This window comes from Hesperophylax consimilis, chromosome 6 (assembly GCF_061612785.1).
Source record: "Hesperophylax consimilis isolate HC1 chromosome 6, BYU_Hcon_1.0, whole genome shotgun sequence".
Lineage (NCBI taxonomy): Eukaryota > Metazoa > Arthropoda > Insecta > Trichoptera > Limnephilidae > Hesperophylax > Hesperophylax consimilis.
Genome location: NC_142841.1, coordinates 14,280,832 through 14,302,526, shown reverse-complemented (window position 1 = coordinate 14,302,526; position 21,695 = coordinate 14,280,832). Strand labels below are relative to the sequence as shown.

The 21,695-nt window shown below is 35.5% G+C and overlaps 2 protein-coding genes across 3 annotated transcripts; both read left to right on the top strand.

The window, feature by feature from the left end:
* The first annotated feature begins 250 nt into the window (after positions 1-250).
* On the top strand, positions 251-1,172 carry fh (frataxin). The gene is made up of 2 exons (XM_089632796.1): positions 251-695; positions 800-1,172. Exons 1-2 carry the CDS (start codon positions 387-389, stop codon positions 1,049-1,051), a joined length of 561 nt encoding a protein of 186 aa, XP_089488922.1. The 5' UTR covers positions 251-386; the 3' UTR covers positions 1,052-1,172.
* LOC149422976 (uncharacterized) lies at positions 1,021-21,409 on the top strand. 2 transcript variants are annotated; one of them, XM_089632794.1, is made up of 17 exons: positions 1,021-1,233; positions 3,767-3,900; positions 4,564-4,694; positions 5,737-5,894; positions 6,566-6,716; positions 7,450-7,556; positions 8,302-8,520; positions 10,603-10,815; positions 12,417-12,597; positions 13,169-13,344; positions 15,545-15,664; positions 17,522-17,726; positions 17,817-17,921; positions 19,199-19,419; positions 19,502-19,597; positions 19,671-19,826; positions 19,944-21,409. In XM_089632794.1, exons 1-17 carry the CDS (start codon positions 1,159-1,161, stop codon positions 20,124-20,126), a joined length of 2,631 nt encoding a protein of 876 aa, XP_089488920.1. In that variant the 5' UTR covers positions 1,021-1,158; the 3' UTR covers positions 20,127-21,409. The 2 variants fall into 2 exon arrangements, with proteins under 2 accessions (XP_089488920.1, XP_089488921.1); XM_089632795.1 differs by lacking the exons at positions 12,417-12,597; positions 13,169-13,344.
* The last annotated feature ends 286 nt before the right edge of the window (positions 21,410-21,695 follow it).

Genomic DNA, 21,695 nt, shown 5'->3' with positions numbered 1-21,695 from the left:
TATTTGTTTTCGCGGTATGGCAGACGGCAGTGATACGGCACGTAGATACCTAGTTGATTTATGACGGCACGGTCGCTAGTACGGACCTGTATTTGGCAGTGTTGCCATCTTGGTTACTTTAAAAAACGGTTCCTAAAAAAAAAATTATTAGGACTATACCATTTTCAGTACTTTTTTAAAAACATTTGATTATGGGACAGAAATATAGATCATCTAATTTCTATGTTTTTCCAACAGCTGTGTTGTGCACTGTTGTGATTGTGAATGGTATATCCCGGTATATCTATGGCTGTGTTTGACTTTGACAGAAAAACTTCAGCATAACCTATTTCTTCTGTGACAGAAAAAAATAATACGTAGCGACGCAAATAAATTGTTTGATCAATATGTTATCCGTAAAATGCTTGCGCCATTTATCCGCTACCCGGCTGCTAACATTGCGCTATTCGAGCATCGGTCGTTTGAAATCTATTAAAGTTGTAACTTTTACAACCAATTCCGTAAATTCAATAAATTTGTCGACCCAAAACAATAATAGGATTATCCGCAGAACGTGCACATCTGGGTCTGGCGATCAGACGGATTCTTTTAAGTTTGAAGAAGTTTGCGAAGAAACCTTGGAGTCTCTCTGCGATTATTTTGAAGATCTCGTAGAAAAGAGTTCTCACCTGAAAGGAGCTGATGTCTTATACGGAGTATGTTTGAAATGTTAATTAAAAAATTGTTTTTGCACTGCTTGAAAGTGATTCTTGACTCTCTAATAAGTACGTATGTTTATAAATCATTTTATCTCTTTTAGGACGGAGTTCTGACAGTCTCATTTGGTGAACCTTACGGGACCTATGTTATTAATCGTCAATCTCCCAATAAACAGATTTGGTTGAGTTCTCCGATTTCCGGACCAAAGCGTTACGATTTCATAGCAAAAGACAGCGGCTCTTGGATATACAAACATGATGGAGTCACCCTCCATGAACTCCTTCAAACGGAGATAAATAAGATCGTCAACAATAAAGCTGATTTCTCAAAATGCTTGTATAGCTCACTTTAAAATGAGCTTCTCGTTTTTGTAGTTTTATTTGTTCTGTTGATATTATTTATATTATAAGTTTTTGTTTAATTTTTGTTGTTTTGAATCTTGACTAAACTCCCTTCAAGATGGAGGTGATGGAAGAAGGGAATTTGATGGACAGAGTTCCAATTCTGTTGCAGCGAGATTTTAATTATTATGAGGTAAGTACACTTAGTTTCTTTCACCATTAGATAATATATTATATTCCATTTCCAAAGTATTTAAGGGAAATTACATGTTAAATTATAGAACTGTAGAAGGAAGTCCTTATAATGTGACCACCATCAGTTCACCCTGGACTTTGAAACGAGGCTTCAGTTGTATATATCAATTTGCTAACAAATAGCAATGATATAGTTCTAACAATTGTAAATCGACTCAACAGTGTGGCACCGATTTATGCTAATCATTCACTTACGATAGAAAGAATTCAAAATAAATTCTTAAGTTTTTTTTAACTTCATAATAGGTATTAAGGGCATTACAAGGGAATGTGTCAATTACGATTATCTACTGTGTCAATTAAATTTATTAAAATTTGAACGTAGAATAGTTAATGACTTGTTCATATAAAATTATAAATTCAATAATTGACAGCCCTGAACTATTATGTTTGATTTCTTTCCATAAACCAACACCAATACAATATCTACTGTATTATTGCGACAGCTCTAATACGGAACCACAATTCTATACTCCCGTTCGACAGATATAGAATTTGGGTAGCGATTTTAAGGATATTGTTGACATATTTAAGACATCAATCACTAAATTCATTGAGTGAGGTTTGTTTGGAGGGTTCATGGGGTGAGGTTGTCTAGGTCTTGGCGGCGGATGCATTTGCCCACCTACTGCGTGGCGGTTGGATTGGGAGAGACTAATTGAGGGAGACCTTTTGGCCAGCGCCACACTTGACGGAAATTCCGTCGCGGATCTTTCGCGATGGAACGCCAATACATGTAATTGCATATAAATTACAAATAGCGGGCACACTACGCGGAAGATCGGTCGTTCCGTTGCGGATGATCGGTCGCTCCGTGGCGGACCGCCGACTCTCGCGTCTGCTCCGTCCTCCGCGCACCGATCTTCCGTCGGCGGAAGATCGGCAACGTCGCATTCCAAGTATTTGTATGCATCGCGTCACATTCAGCGGATAACACGCGGCGACGACGAACGCACAGGATGTTCGACACTGAACGATTTATTATCGAAGTGCAAAATAGAGTTTGCCTTACTCTAGAGATATAGCCATTCTAAGTTTTGTATTTTGCTTGGTAATATAGTCCTTCGTTAAATTCAGCAATACATCAAATGATTGTATGGACATTCGATAATATTCGAATGCTTTATCTGGATAATGTCTTAGTTGCATATACAAGGTATGAAATTGCCCAATTTCTAGTCGAAAAGTATTTATGGGATGAACCCAATATTTACGCTTTCTTTTTCTTTCTTCTTCTAATGCCTCATAAATAGCTATCACTTCTATCGGATCCATTACGATCACACCGTATAAGCGTTGGCAGTCGACTGATAATCCGCCACTGAATATTCAGTGTGGCTGCAACGTCTGGTAACGGATTGACTCCCGCGGAAGTTACGCGACGGAATTTCCGTCAAGTGTGGCGCTGGCCTTTGACCTCTCCAGCCGGATGTATGAATCATCACCTTGCCCCGAGTAAAAGGGATAGATTCATACGTCCGTCACTCCTGGACACATTGATCCCCAGATTCCTCCCCACTCCTCATACCTTTTTCCTTCCCAGAACTTTCTCTTATTCCTTTCCCTAAAAAGACCCTCCACACAGTATCCCTAAAGACGACACAGGCCCTGATGGAATTTTTTTCTTCAGGGCCACCTGTGTTGAGCTGATGCCAAAAAAACAAAATATGAACAGGTCTTAATAGAATATATATCGGCAAACAGGACAACAAATCTAATTAATGAACTGCCCTAGAATAGCTCTGCTTAAATTATTTCATTTGTTTATTGTACTATTCCTAATCTGATATTTTTCTATCTTGCATTCGTTTTTGTGATGTTATGCTCATTTAGATGTTCTTTGTGTTAAAACAGAAAACAAACATGTGAAAGCCCAGCCGGGCCAGAAATTTAAAAATAAATAAATAATATTTATACTGCGAGGAATATTTGGTTTTGCTCAAAACAGTGCCCAATACCAGATACATATTCATATTTTTCAAATATAATTAAATCACATACCATTTTTTATACTTAAAGTTTGTTTCCTAACCTTAAAAACGAGCATCTCTTAACATTCCAGGAATCTTAATTTTTTTACAAAACCAACAATTTTTCTGCCATATAGAGTAACCCATGAATGAGAGATGACTCAATAATTGTGTAAAAAAAGCTTTTTGAAAAAGAACTTTGTTAGATATTAAATTCATTGATGTACTATATTTAGATGAGACATAAAGCGAAAAAATAGGTTCCGCTTTTTTACCTCCAACTGACTCCAACTCTCCCAACGCTCTAACTAAAACTACCGATCCGGTCTACGCACACCGCTTATCGCGTTGAAACAAGTTTCAAAGAGATATTAGTACTCAGTAGCGCCTCTAATTGTAGCTGTATGACTAAATTAGGATTTAAACTAAAAATATTTTTCTCTCACTTCCATTTTTACAAAAAATGTAAGTACATAACATCTATGTCCCTTTTTCACTCAGGCTAATCAAACAGTTCTTCAAGAAAGGATATGCTCTGGAGTGGTTGGAGGCAAGTTGGACTTTCCACGCAATGCGTCCTTTGCATCTGTGAAGCTGGTCATGTGGTGGGAAGAAGAGTTTGTTGCAGCATTCAGGTTAATAAATAATACAAATCTTAATGTGATTTTTACCATTAATCTTGAGGTAGCATGGTGACAAGATCAAACAGCAAGTCCTTCACATATACTGTTGGTGCTTTGTATTCATAGAGTTCTGTAGTGATCATAAATAAACCACTCACTAGATCGTTATCTTCGGGCTTTTTGTATGAAACTAATTGGACAGTACAATTCTCATTCGGAGCCTACTTATTTTACTATACACCAATGAAAAACTCTGAAAGTTTATTCCATTGACTTTCAGAGTTTTTCATTGGTGGATATTGTTAATAATATGACGTCACAATATTGATGATGGCAATACTTTCATACTAATAATGGTTCATAATCAATTTCCCCTGTTTCTATTATCTATGGTTTTGTCATTGACTGGGAGGATGAAAATAACATTTTCTTCAAACTACAGACAGGGGGGTATAATTCCGATCGAAAATTGGAACCGTCAATATTGTGACCTCATATTATTAACCGTCTGTTAGGTTAGGTTTAAATTTTTTTTTCATCATTTCTAATGACTTTATATCACTTTTTAAAGGTGTGTTGAATTGTCACTGTTTTGAGTTATCATGGAACCACTTTTTATACTATTAGGTAATTTTCTAAACAATGAATTATGTTGAATGTAACATTCACTTTCAGAAAGTCTTCTGGATTGCTGAACGGTAATGGAAATGATGAAGAATTTGCTGCTGGTTGTGGAGGAGTAGTCAAAGCATCTGACCCTGACAAATTTGTATCTTTGGTTGTCAAATCATCAGAACTGCTTTTAGGTGATTGATATCTTTTTTCACTCTAAATTCTAATAACAATTGCACACTTGTCATTTGGGGGCCTCTGTAGTCTAAAACATTCATCTTAAATAAAAAAAAAATATTTGAATTTATTTGTGTGATGTATTTAAGGAGGCGACAAATTTTAAAAAAAAAGTCGTCTATTACAGGTCATAGGACATACTTTTTTGTGATACTTGTTTGGGTCCTGTGATGTTGATTGTTAGTTTTGATAAATTCCACGAAACAACTTCACATTGATTGAATGCACCAAACAAAAAATCTGTATAATCTACTGATTTAAAATAAAACTCTAATTTAAATGAGTCATTTCGACTCCCAAAGTACAGGCCAAATAAATTTTTGGTAAATTTTGAAAAAATTGAACTTACCTCGGACACACAAACAAGCCCATGACACACATTCTTTTCTGTTTGTCCCCCCAGTGGTCAAATTTTTTTTTTTTTTAACGATAATTATAAAGTTTCTATAATTAACAGTGTGTGAAGTAAACTTATTAGCTTTTTCTTATAAGGATATCATGGTAAGGGAATTTAAGCTCAAATAATAAAATCGTATTGGTAATAAAATAATGTTATAATAATAGCAAGCAAATAATAAGAAAAATGAAAGATTTATCGAAAAAAGAAAATGAAGAATTTTTACAATCATAGAATCTTAGGGCCAATTTGAACAAGTCATCAAAATTCTAAGTTAATTTTCAAGTTCTGTGGAAGTTCTATTCTAGTTCTGTTACTATTTAAGTTCTGTGAAACACTGGTTCATAATTAAATAATAACAGAATATGAATAGAGTTTTCACGGAACATGAAAATTAACTTTAAAATTTGATGAATTGTTCAAATTCTGTGGCCCTTATAAGTAGTATTAAGGTAAAAAAATTCAACATATTCATGAATATTTTTGATAATTTTTAAATAAGAAAGCATCTTAAAGTAAGTTATTCCTAGATAGAGCTAGGTATTTTGAAAATGCGTAGTGCTCAAGCAATGCCAATCTGGTGGTGTGATGGTGTATTTCAGAACATCTACATATCCTCAGTCAAGAGGCCCTGGACCATGCTGATCTCCCTGTGCTAACTGCCACACTGGGGGCCGCAGCGCTCATCAAGAACAGCTTACACTGCTTCATACAGGCTTCTCAGTACACGGATGGTGGCCAAAGGACTACTTCTCTGCAGGTTGAACATTCTCTTAGATTTAGCAGATTTTCTTCTTGATTTCTCAAGGGCCAAAAATACCACTGGATATGAAAATTTACAACCGTTGAGCGCCGATGTATTAAATTGGTAATCAGGAAACTATATTTCTGTTTTTGGGATCCAAAAGTTTTTTTAACCCCTGAGTTGCTGAAAAAAGTTAAATAAAAAAAAAAACGGAAATGCTTCTATCCGAATTTTTTTTTTTTTTAGTTATCTGTGATGTATACTTACCAGTTCCCGCTTGTACTATGAGTTTCAGTACATCATGTATATTAGAAAATATATTTTTTTATGTGCACTGGTGAATCAAAATTAATGGTGAAGTGAGTTAAATAATAATAATAATAATTTTTATTTCAGGATGTGGGGAGGTTAGTGCAATCCCACACGTCCCATATATATATTTATATACATATTTTTTGTACAATAGATATGTGAAAAATGAAAAAAAATATGAAGAAGAATAAATTAACAACAGAGTACAACTATGCAGGGCGTGGTCTTGAGTGAGCTTGGGCCCAGCGCTCACTCAGGAGTGGCGTTTGGTGCTGGTAGGCTGCGGTCACCAATGTGTTGGCGGAGGCCATTAGCCAAAAACAGACGAATTGTTCTTTAGGAATGCGTTTTTCATTAATATGTATATTTTTCAGGCAGTCCTAAAAAAATACGCAGAGATGGCCGAGGCGCTCGCTGAAAGGGTTTTGGATTTGCACGGAAGGTTATTGGCCCTTTATGTCTTGCAGGGGGAACCAGGGAATGGAGGGTCTCCGTCTGTCAGAATGTGGTGGCTTTACATGCAAGGTATTCACAATAATCAAATGGATAATTGCACCGTCCACTATTTTACAGGTCTATTTATCTCATGGTTTTATGGCGAAACATTTTTTTATGAAGCTCTTATTTAACCCCTAGTGTGCTAAGAAATCCATTGTGGTTTTCCTAGTAGCCCATCCCACTTGTCTCGATTTTATGGTATTTTGAACTTTAGCCTAGCATACTAAAATATATTTAGTTCGCTTGGCAAGGAAAAAATGTATACCAATATTATTCTAGCTTGTCGTTTCATCACTTGCAAATATGTTTATTTTATATGTTAAAAAGCACTTTGCAAAATTTCCTGTCAAATGTAATAATTTCGATTTTCAAAAATCATCATAGGATTGTATTTATTTACAGGTATTCCTCATATTTTGGCAAATTTTTATTGTAAAGAAATGTATTGGGCTGGAAAATATAATAAAATTCAAGAATATTTTCTTATGTCTTCAATATAATTATGTTCTTTTATAACATTAGAGAGAGAAAAAAACCTTTATGAATATAAGTAGCTATTCTGGGGAAACTACATAGGATAGATATATACATTTTTTATAACTATATGACACATTATCTGGTAAGATATCAAATGAGATATACAAAAATATGATTTTGCAAAAAAAAAAGTTATTACGAATGTAGTCAGCTGGCGTACGGCGAGCGATTGGCAATTTACTCCTGGCGTTTCCAAGGTTTAATGGAGTTTTTCCCTTTTCAGGAACTAAACAAGACTTGTGGGACACTGTGCCTCCTAAAATGGCGCAACGTGTATTTGCTGGCATGTTGAATGAAACCTTGACTATTTTGACGGTGCGATATACACAGGTTTGAAACATTTACTTATGATTCCATCTGTTGTGATGTGATCGGTGAAGAAATTAAACTATGTAATATTTTATAATAGATTTATTCTGTTGCCGGGATAAAACAGCCGTGAATAAATTTGAACAATATTTTATATATCACACAAGTAATTAGTCACAACAGACACAGCAAGGATTATTTAAGTAATCGCGGAGCAAAAGGATTATGTTTTGATTAGCGCTAATTAAAATATGTAAGTAGTACCTTCCCTCTGTCGCTTATATAAGGTGCGAATGTATCGAGAATCATACAGCGGGTAGGTAGATGGGCAGTACCTACAGTGTTTCGCTAGTAGGTTCTAATGCGATTCAAGTTGCTCCTAAGAACGTTCCCGAACATTCTAGTTATTATCGCTACATGTTGCATTCTAGTTATTATGTGTTGCCGCCCAATTATAGCGGTCGCCCAGTGCCTGTAGGAATAGCGCGGTAGTTTGTAGTACCGTCTGGCTTGACCTCTAGGCAACGGCCGAAGTGTCCAGTAGGTTCTACGGCTAGACTTACCTCTTGGTATTGTTGAAAAAGTTATGCAGTTTGGTCACTTTCACATTCTTAGCAGTAACTTTCAGAAATACCAAACAGAAGTAACGGGTACGATCATAAATTAATATGTGAGTATGGAAAGTAAGTAAGCAAGCAATGCATCTGTGTGACTACATATTATGTTTGCATCAAAATTAGCGGCGATACTGTTTTTTTTCTTTCAGGAAATTTCAGGTGACAATAACAGCATCATGATGAATGACATTTTGAATATCTTGATTTGTGTCACACAACTGCTCCCGGCCATATGCGCTAAAGGAGAGGAACTGATTGGCGTGGAACTAACCAGCCTGGGCAAGATAATAAGAGATGTGCATGCCAAATGCCATGAGTTGTTGGTGTGTTTACTTCTCAGAGGGGCCCCATTGCATTACTTGTTCAAGGTACCATTTAACAAGTCAATATATTATTATTATAGGCTTTGTGATTAAATTCTGTCAAGAAAAATTGAAAGGTTTTTTTTTTATAAGTATATTATGTATCATGTTTCACAATCACCTCACAAAACTTCAGGGGGCTTATTATTAATTATGATAATCTAAGAAATTTAATTCTATACAATAATAATTCATATATAATAATTCTACAACTCGAAACAACTAATTCGAGACATATAATATGAAGATATTATATGTCTCGACGCCATCTAGTCAGAAATTAAGCATTAACAAAGCCTTACAAAGCCGTACAAAAATAAAGTTGGTTGTTTACAGGTGGAAAAAATATAATAAGCAGCAATAAGAGGTACTAGTACATATTGAATTAGTTGGCGGGTTGGAAATAAACTGATATAGCTCAGTGGTTTCAGAGAACCTGACCGGACATCAGAAGGCACGGGTTCAATTCCCGTTGGCGGCATTTATTTTTACCCGAGAGATATTTTCAATTTGTATTGATATTTCAGGCGACTATTTATTGCTTATCATTATTTAATTGTGTACGTATTAGTGAAATTTAGTTATAGGATTTAGAACATAATTGGAAAATTGGACATGATTGGATTTTCCCGTATTTATTTTAATAATATATAATTATGTAATAAATAAATAACAAATACTTTTTGTTAAACAAATAACAAAAATATATTTATGTTCTTTAATGAGCGTGTTTAGGAAATGGAAAGCAAATTTTATGCTGGATGGTACTATAGTACATACAAGGTTTTGATCAGAATTTACTTTCCTAAATGTGATTCGTCCCTCGGTATAAGATAGATTTCGAATAATGTAAATCCAATAAGAAAAGTGTGATTAGGATGTATTATAGACAATACAAGAATGCTAATCTCAGGAATGGTATTGGGTTGTTTCACAGAATTTGAACAATTCATCAAATTTCAATGTTCATTTTCGGGTTCCTCGAAAGTCCTATTATTATATCAATTTAGGCCAGTTACTTGACACATCTAAAATAATAACAAAACCTGAAAAGAATTTTCACAGAACTTGAAAATTAACATTGAAATTTGGAGAATTGTTCAAATTCTCTGAAATAACCCGTCCTTCAACAACTCTTATAAAAGTGGTGTTTATTAGGCGAAAATAAGATTTGATTAATTCTGAATAGCCTATTTCTGTCTATGTCGTGCCTATTTACTTTGAAAGAGGAACTTAGATTATTTTATTGTCACATGTTATTCATGATATTCAAGCAAACGTCCGGCGTTCATCTATTTAGTATGAGGCCCTACTAGACATATCAGTAATCTCAAAGATAGCAATTTTTTTTTGGAAACTACTTAAAAAATAATTAACCAATTAAAAGATGTAATGGTATAAATATTAATAAAAACCAATTCAGGCTTATGGAAGATAGAAGCACACAGGATGCAATTGCAAAATTAACTAGCTTTATATCTATTATTATATTAAATCCAGAGGCGGATTTGCAGTCTTGGCCGCCCTAGGCCCCAGACCATGTAGCCGCCCCTTTCTCAGTACCCATCATAGGTGTGGCGAGGGCGGCTGTGGGGCGTGGGGGCGCGCTGTGTGCTGTGTGTGAACACGCTCTTGCATATCGCTATTTCGTACGTAGAATATTTAGGTACTTAGGAAGAAATTTCTTGTTATCATCTGTGTCTTTTTTGTCACGATTGGCCGCCCCTAATATCTGGCCGCCCTAGGCCCGGGCCTACATAGGCCTAAGGGCAAATCCGCCTCTGATTAAATCATTTAAATACATTTGAATTTACATGAATCTCAAAAAAACGTTTGACAGCATATCACATGATAAACTTATAAGTAAATCAAATATTATTAGATTAAATGGTACAGCCCTAGAATGAATAAAAAGCTACCTTTTCAAACGCCCTCAAGTGGTAAAAATCACTGATGTGCTTAGTCAGCCAAAAATAAGTAATTTCGGCATACCTCAAGGTACAGTCTTAGGACTTTTACTGTTTATCATCTATTTAAATGACATATTCACACAAAATATTTTATTTTTCACTTGTTAATTTGTTTAAGATTTTCAAGCAACCATCCGGCGTTCATCTATTTGACATGAGGCCTGGCTACCCTTCTCTATGGTACATCTTATCAATGCCTCACCTGTTTCCTTCCAACTCTCCCGATAAAACTGTTCTATCGTGTATGGAACTATCTACAAACACTGCCCTTGCATTGGAGCTCTATGTCTACTTGGCTCAGCCCCAACCATTATGGCCATTGCTATTGAAAGTAAGATTAATTTAAATTATTATTTTTAATGCTATTCAACATTACACTATCCCTCCACTATATTTCCATATGCAAACATTTGGGTGTTTCAAGGGCATTACTACCATCTAGCCACAGGTAAATAAAGACATTTTGACAGTTGAGGGTTTTTGTCGACAGTAGAATATACGCTTAAAGTGCCCCACAGAAGAGTGGTTTGCCCAGTAGTTTATCTATGGTTTTTTAAAAAACACATGGGAAGGGATCAAACAAAATACGCTTGACTTAACTCTTGTTGGGCCAATGCAAAATTATCATGTTTTTCTTAAACGTCAAGCATTTCGACACGGTGGTTTCAGTTAGCACCTGGGCCGCAGCTATCCGTAACGGCCTAAAGTATAATGCCTAAGTATATCTTTGAAAGAAAACCCAGCAAAAATGCAAAGCAAAAGCAAAATAGTATATCTAGATGAACTCTGTAGTTATCTTAGTGTACAAATAAAAATCTCTTCAACTCTGATACAGCGTTTATTGTTAAATTAAAAATCGATTTTACAGTCGCAATATTTACGCGTTTACTATTTACAATACTACAGAATGCGGGCGATATCAGGGTCAAGGTTCCCTAGCGCGGTAGTACATGGCTGGCGGTTTGGAGACTGAATGCTGACTGCTCGCTGCGTCGGGCTTATTTATACGATACAGCCGGCGGCGACAGTAGGTAGGTGGAATTGCAAATAAATCGGAGGCACTCGCTCAGTCTGGGCCTTTCGGGAACTTTCGGCGGCGTCGCAATTACGCATAGGCGATCGGCTAGAACCTTCTAGCGAGTTGGCGTAATGTGCCAGACCGATTTGCAATCGTATTGTCGTAGGTAGGCAAGTAGGTGCTCGTAGACAGGTAGGTCGTGTTGTTTACGTTTTAATGAGACAATTCTGGATTGTTCTCTTGATGCTACAACTCTTTTGTTTGTTTGAATTCTGCTAAACTATCCAAAAACAAAGTTCTGAGCTCAAAATACTAGATCATGGGGGTTATCATTAGGAGATAGACATACACCATCACAAACTTTTCTGTAGGCCTTTTAAAGATATATATATAAACCTTTCGGAAAAAATCTCTAACCATATCAAAATCTGTTGCGTAGTTCAGAAGAACTAAGCACACAAACAGACAGATGCGGATAGCGACTTTATTTTATACTATTTAGAGATGTTTAGCAAAGTTTTACATTACTAACATGTAAAAATGCATTTACACTTGCCATGAATACCGTTGAGCGACAAGTTCAAACCACGAGGCATGTATAACATTAGTTCTCATATTACTTTTGTCAGTCCAAAATTTTGACTACTTTCTATGTGACTTATTTTTTTTGACGCATTATTATTTGTAGGTACTTTCATTATTGTAATACACAACATATTACGAAAGTCATGACTCATATTTTACAATATGTACCAACATTGAAGATGCAAAATCAATAGACCATTATGTCAGTTTGACATATTTTTTACTTACGGCAGTGTAGTTCCAGATATTAATTGTACAATATTTTTAATAATAAAAATATATTATGTTATATTACTTGTAAATAAAAATTATACTTTTTTATTTGAAAGGTTTTACTGATGAGGGATTGCTATGTTTCCTCCCTTTTGCTGAAAAGAACTATCGAGCTTCTTCCTAAAGATGGTCAGTATTTGATAAGCAAAAAGCCTGAAACTATATCCTGTGAAGGATTCTTGTGCTCAAAGGATGGATCCTGTTTGACTGATAGAAAAGTTACCTTCGGAAATGAAGGTAGGCACCTCTATTGATAAACTGACTCTATAATAATACCAAATATTTTAATTGAAGTAAGGCTTTCAACTGACAAAATATTGTTCGTAACACTTTGAGTACATACTTGGTTAGGAATAGTTTGGCTGTTGAACACCCATTTCAATTTTGAAATGAAAGTTGCAATTCTGTCTTCATCTACTAAAAGTAATGTAAGTAAAGTAACTTATGTCATAGAAAAAGGCATATGTTTACTGTATATGTACTCATGGAAGGATATATGTATAAATTTTCCCATAAGATGTGTGTTTAATTATATATTATATACCTACTTGTTGCCCAGATTGCCTGTCAACAGGCGTTTCTGCCAAAATGGCTGAAGATGAATTGATTAATTGTATTCATGAAGCCAATGAATCTAATAAAGAACAAATTCACTTAATTACTGTTAAAACAAATGTAGAATTACCGGCACCATTCACTGGAAATGGAAATGGCATTGGCACTAGTTGGTTTAGATTGAAAACAAAATAACGATTATTAGTTTGAACTCGGTGAACATCCCCAACCATTAATTATTTATAATTTTGAGGAACTTCAACTAATGCCCCGTCGAGCGAACCTTCGGCCAAGTTGAATTCGGATGTAGTCCTGGCTCTAACACACATAGTTCTATCAGTGGGATCTGCATCCGATATGCGTGGAGCTATTATTCAGGCCTTGGAGTCAACGGGAACTGACTGGGCTGCCAGCTTGGATAGGCGCCAGGTACTGAAAGAAATATTCCTGTAAAATATTGTGTTTTGGTGCCATCTGTCATCTTGTGATCACCCTGTGAAGCAGAAACAAGGTTATCTAGGCTCCTGGTATAAATAGAGAGGCTACACTTAAATCTTTCTATTCATAAGTTGATCGTAAACATGTAGGAATTCCTGATGACTGAATGTTTTGAAAAGTCCTTGTGTTACGCATTACAAAACCTAGAATTTGCATAAGTAATAAGGCCAAATGAGTCGCAGTACTAGTTAGTTAAAAATACGAAAGGGTATTGTTATAAACCCTAGCTAGTTAGAGGATTACGAAAGAATTAGGTAATTCCCATGTATTTTTGGTTGTTGAATTCGGGAAAATTATCAAAAAAATTCCATCACGTAAGGTTTTTCCGCAAAACGCAAAATACTGTGGGATTGCCTATCTTGAGGCTCAAAACAGGGTTTATTGCCGAAATATATATTTTTTATTAATTCTAACTTATTATAAGATAATTTTATGTTTTATAGACTGAAACAAAACATTTAGTAACTTAAGACGATAAAATTAGTAAGCGTTGAATCATATATATCGGGATTTTCCATAGTAAGTATGATGAGAGAATGCCGGAATTCTCAAGGTGCCCACTCCCTTCTATGCCCTTTCATTTATTTATTTCTGTTCCAACTTTCGTAATGTGCGTTTCAAAAATGACTTCAAGAGGTTGTGTAAATTCTTCTGAGAGTTTTTGCTGTATTTGTGGTGAACTTGTAGTGAAAATACAACAAAGAAATATTACTGATTTTGTTAAAAAAGTGTATTTTGCGTATTTTGGTGTGAAGATAGGGGACCAGGACAAATCTTGGGCCCCGCATGGAGTTTGTTCAGGGTGGGTTGAAGGACTTAGAATGTGGTCAAAAGGTAAAGTTAAATCTTTTCGTATTGGTGTTCCCATGATCTGGAGAGAGCCTCAAAACCACAGCGATGACTGCTACTTTTGTTTGTGCAATGTGTAAGGGTATAGTACCAAAAATAAAAAAAAAACAAATTTGTTACCCAAACATGAATTCGGCACTCCGCCCAGTCCCTCACGGACCTGGCATTCCTACACCACAAGCACCCCAAAGCCTAGACGATTTGCCATCATCAGAAAGTGAATCAGAAGAAAGTTCTAGTGACAAGTAGGCGACTCCAGTGGACTTCAACAATTTTCTCAAGCTGAATTAAATGAAAAAAAAAAGCACAAAACAAAGCTTTGAAACTAAAAAAAGCAGATATTATAAAGATTTATAATTGTATATAATGTAAATAAAATATTTTATGACTTAAAATTAATTAAATTTGTATAAATTTATAATTTTTTTTTCTTCTTTTGAACATTCCCTACAGAAGTAGTGTAAGGCGGGTTTTGTCTATATTTTAATTTCCACTTTGCGGAAAATCCTTACATGATGGGTTGAAATGGATAGCATTCTCGAATTCAGCATACATATTATAACTCCCATTAACATTAAAAAAAAATTAAAAATATCAATTTGCAGACCTGTGTTATTTACTAGCCAAGATTGAACAAATCTATAGGGGTCTGAAGTCGATCAGTGTTAATTGTCAATATGAAGTGTGTTTGACGGAACTTGAATCTACTCGTCAATGTTTTTACCCCAGTTGCTTTGTTGACGTCTCCAGAAACTTTTGATTTTACTTTTCTTAAATTTGGAAAATCCCAATATAATGCAATTATAAGTAAAACAAATCTTTTTGCGATGAAACTGAATCCCAACAGGGCAATTGAACGAACGTTTATCAATCGCACAGCAACACAATCGTTCCATTGTTGTCTATGGCGTCTTTGCGCTCAATGTTGGTTCTCTGTTTATAATTTAATTTTATATTATTTATCTTCAAACAAAATGTTGTAATAATAATTACCATAATATTCACGCACAGACTTTGCCTTTGTGGGGTTTTTTGATAGACACTAAGCTGTAATTTTATTGATATGTACATATGTATCAAAACTTTCACTAAAAAAACATCATTTCCAGTCAAATGTCAACCACAACAATTGCCTCAGTAAACGATCAATTAGCAATGTCTATAGTAGCATCAATGACGTCAATAGATGTCACTATTGATAATTGATATTGGTCGTCTCCAGGGCGCTTTATCATGGAAGATATTTAATTATCATTAATTGTAATTTTGGTTATTATTTCAGCTGTGGGTGTTAAAACATCCCCCATGGTTGACAGCCATTTTGTCTCTCACTAAACCAATACTACCACCAATAGCACAGACTCTCATTAATGCAGTACAAACAGGGGCTTCAATGTATCAGGTAAGCAAAATTATTAATAAATTGAAGGGGTTCGTTTAAGACAGTGCTAAGCCACTGACGGAGTGTTTCACAATCTCTCGATAATCTGTACTTGCTAAAAAATAAAAATAACGGTCTCAGTCTATGGTCACGATACGATTTTGACGTATTATATTACCAGTGCATTATTTACCGTATAAACAGACAAAATACCATTGAAAAAAGTCAGAAAAGTGTGTGTAATAGTGAAAGTTACAACTGTGCATCAAATAAGCATGCTGTTTACACTCATAAACCACATCTGCGGCTATTTACACTGGCTACCTTAAAAAAATAACATTGAACTTGTTGTGATTGAAAATATCCTATGCGAGTTATGTTAAAATATAACATAGTGTTACAGTTATAACAAGGTCAGGGTTGGCCCTGAGCCAAACGGCGCTTGGCCCAAGTAAAATTCCTGTCAAAACCATTAGACGCCTACGTAGGTGATTACTGTAATCAATCATATTCGGATGATTTTTATTTTTGTGTAGCACCGTTTTTTATGAAAAATCATCTTAAGAGCGATGTGTTAGGTATTTTTGGCGCCTTGGCAATTCGGCGCCCGGAGCGGACTGCTCCAATTGCGCTCGCATAGGGCTGGCCCTGAACATGGTGGTGATACTATTGACATTGATAACACTAATATCAAAATTCACTTAATTACTGTTAAAATAAACGATATACTAAAATGGATAGGACATTTATCGATACAGTTATCTGAAACCAAAAGAAAAGATAAATATATCAACAACGGAAAACAGAAAAATAAATAAAAATCCAAATAATACATTGAAAAATAATAGAAATTAATGGTAACATCGGGCAATACGTGAGGACAAAGTGATCAGTCTTAATAAAATACAAAAAAACAGATCACTAATAAGATGCTCGAGAAAAGACAATGCGGAATAAATGAGTAAAGTCATCAGGAACGATTTTACAGAATTTAATGCCGTAGAAATTAAGGAGAAAAACACTCACGATGAACAGATCATTTACTTTATTATTTAACTTTTCAATCTGACTTATAATTTGTTGTTTAAGTTTTCCATATACATGTAAAAAACTTAGTGGAAACTTCACTGGTTGATGCAACCAAGTAAAAAATCAATGTCAAAATTTTTATGCAAGTATGTACATAGTACCTTTAAGTCCTGAGTAAAATGCTTATCAATATGTTTCGATTATGCCTATTGCTGATGTTTTTTAATTTTTAAATTTCAAATTCTGTTTACACAGATTAAATACAGGGGAACTATATCGCCACCTGTTTGGGCAGCGTTGTGATGTGGGTTAAGGCAGGGGTTGTAGAAAGGGATTTATTGAAGTCAGTCTCAAGAGGCCCGCATTACATGAAGGAGGAAAAACAGATGCCAGTAGCTCATCCCAAGATACGAGCTGTCTTACAGAAAAACGAATTGAAGAAACGACCAATTCTCATGAAGCCAACGTCAACTGTGAATTGGTGTTCTGCTCCTGTCCGTCTGTTTTGAATTTGTGCACTGGTGCACAGAGGATCAATGTTGCTAGCTCCTTAGAGCAGTCTACATTGAAATACCTGTAGAACCGACTCAGCATGCCTACATTGCGTTTGTGCATTAGGGATGGCAATCAGTCTTTTAAAAACGGTTTGTCGATCAGACGGACCGCCCTCCTTTGCACGGAATCCAGGTTTATCAAGTATTTTGGGGCTCCAGCCCAGAGGTGACTCGCAAATGCAATTGTTGGACGTACTTAAAATTTGTACAGGGTTAGCGGCTGGTCACAGAATCTGCTTGCCCTATAAAAGACAATTGTAATATAACTTTAATGTTGATTTTTTTACATTTTCAGGCCATGTCTCTTTGCTTGACTTGTTTATCGCAACTATGGGATTGCCTACCTCAGTCTCTGTTCACAATATCAAAACTGATATCCCATGTCTTACCAGCAACCTCCACTCCGGTTGGGGAGTCCGTTCTCTTACAATTTCTTATCATGGCAGTTTATGAAGAACTCATAAGTATTGCGGAAACCAGCGCTGCCAAAGAAATAAAAGGCAAAATAATTTTTATGAATCTTTAGAGAATTAATTAGTTGCTCTTATTTTCTTCCTTAATATAATTCATGAGTTTTTATCGTTTTATAGCTCTAACACCTGAACCCACAGTTAGCAAAGAAAATAAGAGAAAATCATCAAAGAAAGACAAAAAAGCTAAGATTAAGGAAAAATCTACATCTAACGCAAGAACAGGTAAGAATGTACAGACCAGCAAGTATTCTTTTAGCTATTGTAAGTAAGTACCTGTATTAGCAATTGGAGACATTGTTTCTCTAGAATCTAGTCTCTAAATAATGTGATTTCTTGTGCAAAAAAGATTCTAGTTTAATGTGGTCGGTGGCCGAGTTGACATCGCGCTTGGGTCCCACTCAGGTGTAGTGTGTTCAATTCCTCGGCCGGCTAAGTCCTCCATCACAACACAAGCAACATTTTCAGCATTCTGTGGTGGTAGTAGGAGATTTTCAAATATTGTCAGGTTATTCGTAACCCGGGAATGTTTGTCTTTCTTTTAAAAATTAAAAAATTTAATAAAAATGTCTTTGCCTGTAGTGCTGTATTTGTCACGAAACATCAAAAGTGATTGAGTCATATTGTGCTGTATCTGTCACCAACTGACTCGTCCCCATAAAACTCATTGCATCTTTTTTTCTATTATGGTTAGACTTAATATAAAGAGAGAACACCAACCTTTCTCTTTGCATCTAAAAGTTTACCATATATGTATACATAATATGTAACATAGATATATATGTTAAAACATTTGAATTTGAATGTCATGCGGGAATATTTCAAGATAAATCTCAAATCGGGCAGATTTTGTTGCTAACATGATTATTATATTGTCTAGAACCGAGTTGTTAAGATGTATTGGGATGGCAGAATAATATTCAATAGACTGCATAAGCTCTTCATATTCTTCTTTCACCAATGAAAGAAGATGACGGCAATATATTGTCAGCAAGAAATTGCTGTACAAAGTTGATCTTGGGTGGCAGGTAATAATGAAGAGAGACCGGGCAGCCATTTGATTATTATTTTTTTTTTACGTGATGCCTCACAAAAGCGCCACTGTCTGTACAGTGTAAAGTCAGGGTTGGGCAGCATTGTGAGGCGGGTTGAGGTAGGGGCTGTAGGAACGGATTTATTAATGTGGGTCTTGAAGAGGCCCAGATTATATGAAGGAGGAAAACACTGATGCACAGAATCAAATAGGTTGTGGGGTTTCTGCCCAGAGGTGGCTCCCAGATTCAATTGAAGAATCTGCTAGCCCTATACAAGAAGCCCAGTTTCTTGGAAGCCAGATTTACTCGGTATTCTGTATAGCCCCGATACTTGAATCTTTATAGGGAAGGGTGCTATATAACCATGCCTACTCTTTAAATACCCACAGATGTCTTGCTATCATACAAGACTTCAGTGGCACATTCAAAACACTGGTTCATTTTTTGACCGCCTTTATCTTTCTACAGATTTACTTCCGGAGATGGTGTATTCCGTCAGTTTTGATGGAAGTCTGAGCAGTATATCTTCTGTGGCTATGTGTTTGGCGGAAGCCCTCTGTTCCATCGATGAAGACAATAAGCACACAGAACAAATACAGAAGTTTCTGCAGCAAATTCAGAAACCTGTACAGAATGAAGAGGATTTCAACCTTGAAGGAATAAGCGAACTGCTGGAATCTTGCTATCCCGTAATTTATAAAGTGTCTATTGATTAATAAAATGTTACATTATAATTTGGTTATATTATTAAAACTTGATTTTTTGTTTTAGAGAAACCCTGTCATAGAAAGTGTAGAAGTTTCGGAAGGTTCTGAAGTTATGGTCAGTCAATTACTTATGACTTCAGTGGGCAAGAACAGTCTTCAGGTAATATAACATTTGATGAAAAGAAATAAGAAATAAAGTTATTTATATATTTAATTTTTTTGTTTGTTTGAAGGTGATGCATCAATACATTACCAGACATTCAGATTGGTTACTGGCTCAGTTAGGAGCAGCTGATCATCTGCCTCTGATTGGAGATAAAACAGTTCCCGTGAGTTCAGTCTCTCTTCTGTACACCATGTTCTATATCGGAAGGAAACCATTTGACCAGGTGAATTAACAGTTTAACTATTATCATTGTGAAAATATTACTATATTATGTATATCGATTTGCAGAATCGAATTAAAGTTATTTCCTATTTATAAAATGGGGATTTTTTCCTCTTAGTTCCTTCACGGGTCCTGGGTATTCGACTGGACCTCTCTCCTCAACACCCCCTTGTCCCTCACAGCTGAGAGGGCCTGGACCCACATAGCCAGGAGGCCAGAGTTCCAACCAGATTCCACCCTTACCCTACCTGATGCCGCTATGATCGCTGCCATCTCTGCACACATTAAAGAATTGATGTAGCTTTGTCACCAATATATTCATCATCATCACGGTGCTACATTTCAGGGTGGGATTTGACCTTCTCCACCAATGCACTCCCCTGTCTGCGGCACCTCGCTATTCTCCTCAATATAATTTATATATTACCAGCACCTTATTTTTTAGGCTTCAACATATTTTTAAATTTTGTGATGTTTGCACAATAACTTTCACCAATCAATGCTGAATATTGAATTGAATATTCACCAATAAATGGTAATAAGCCTTAGACTATGAACTGCTTAATTTAAGTCAACAAGTGTAACAATATGTATAGATCTATCTTTAGGAGCAACTGAAAATGTAGCGAAATTTAAAATTTTAAACTTATGTATTTATTATTATCAAAGACATAACAAATATAAACTTACAAACTGATTAAGGTAACATAAGAACAGATAGAAAATAGAAAAAAATTGCACAATAATAACTTAATAGCTAAGTAAAAAATAATTATTTGCGGAAGACATATTTTAGTGAAAAATACTTAAGACGATCCACTGGTCAAAAATTATTTCGAAATCGGGAGGGGCCTGGCATTTTATGAGGGATTATAGAATACTTAAAAGGCCTGACGAGACTTAACGACCAATAAAAAGAAAGCGCGCGCCAAACCTGTTACGCCCTTAAATGCATGCTGGTAAAATAACAAAAATATAATAATTATTTAGGATTATCAAAATAAACTGTAAAACTCATACGTAATTCGTAGAATACGTAACTTCCATTTAATAAATTATACAGTAGTAACAAAAAAAAGTTTTTTTAAACTATTATGAATTGTTGATTTTTAAATTTTAAATAATTTATGTGACACTAACAAGTGTGCCTCTTTCTATACAGTGTAAAGATGAGGGAGCTCTATCACCACCAGTTGGGCAGCGTTATGGAACAGGTTAAGGAAGGGATTTTAGGAAGGGATTTACTAATGTGGGTTTTGAAGAAGTCCGGATTATATGAAGGAGGTATAACAGTTTATGGTAGCTCGTTCCACATACGAGCCGACTGACAAAAAAACGAGTCGAAGGAACGACCCGCTCTCATGAACCGAGATCAACTGTGAGCGGATATTCCGCTCGCGTCCCTCGAGTTTCGCCTACATTCACCTTTGCATAGGGGATCAATGCTGTTAGTTCATCAGAGCAGGATCCATTGAAATACCTGTAAAACAGACTCAGCATGCGTACATTACGGCTGTGCATTAGATATGGCAATCGGTCTCTTTACATTGGATTGTCAATCAGTCAGACCGCACTCCTTTGCACAGAATCGACTAGGTTTATCAAGTATTTCGTGGCTCCAGCCCAGAGGTGGCTCCCAAATTCAATTGTTGAACGGACTTGGGATTTGTACAGTTTGTATAATAAAAGTATGCAATTATTTAGAATTTTAAAATTATTTTTTATTTTATAACTTATGGGTTATCAATATACAAATTAGGTTTTACGATTCAGTTATTTTATATATTACAATTTGTATTACTGTAGCGTCAAGAAGAATCCAGATTAACTCATTAATAATAGGCAGCTCGATCTACTTAGGTACGTACTT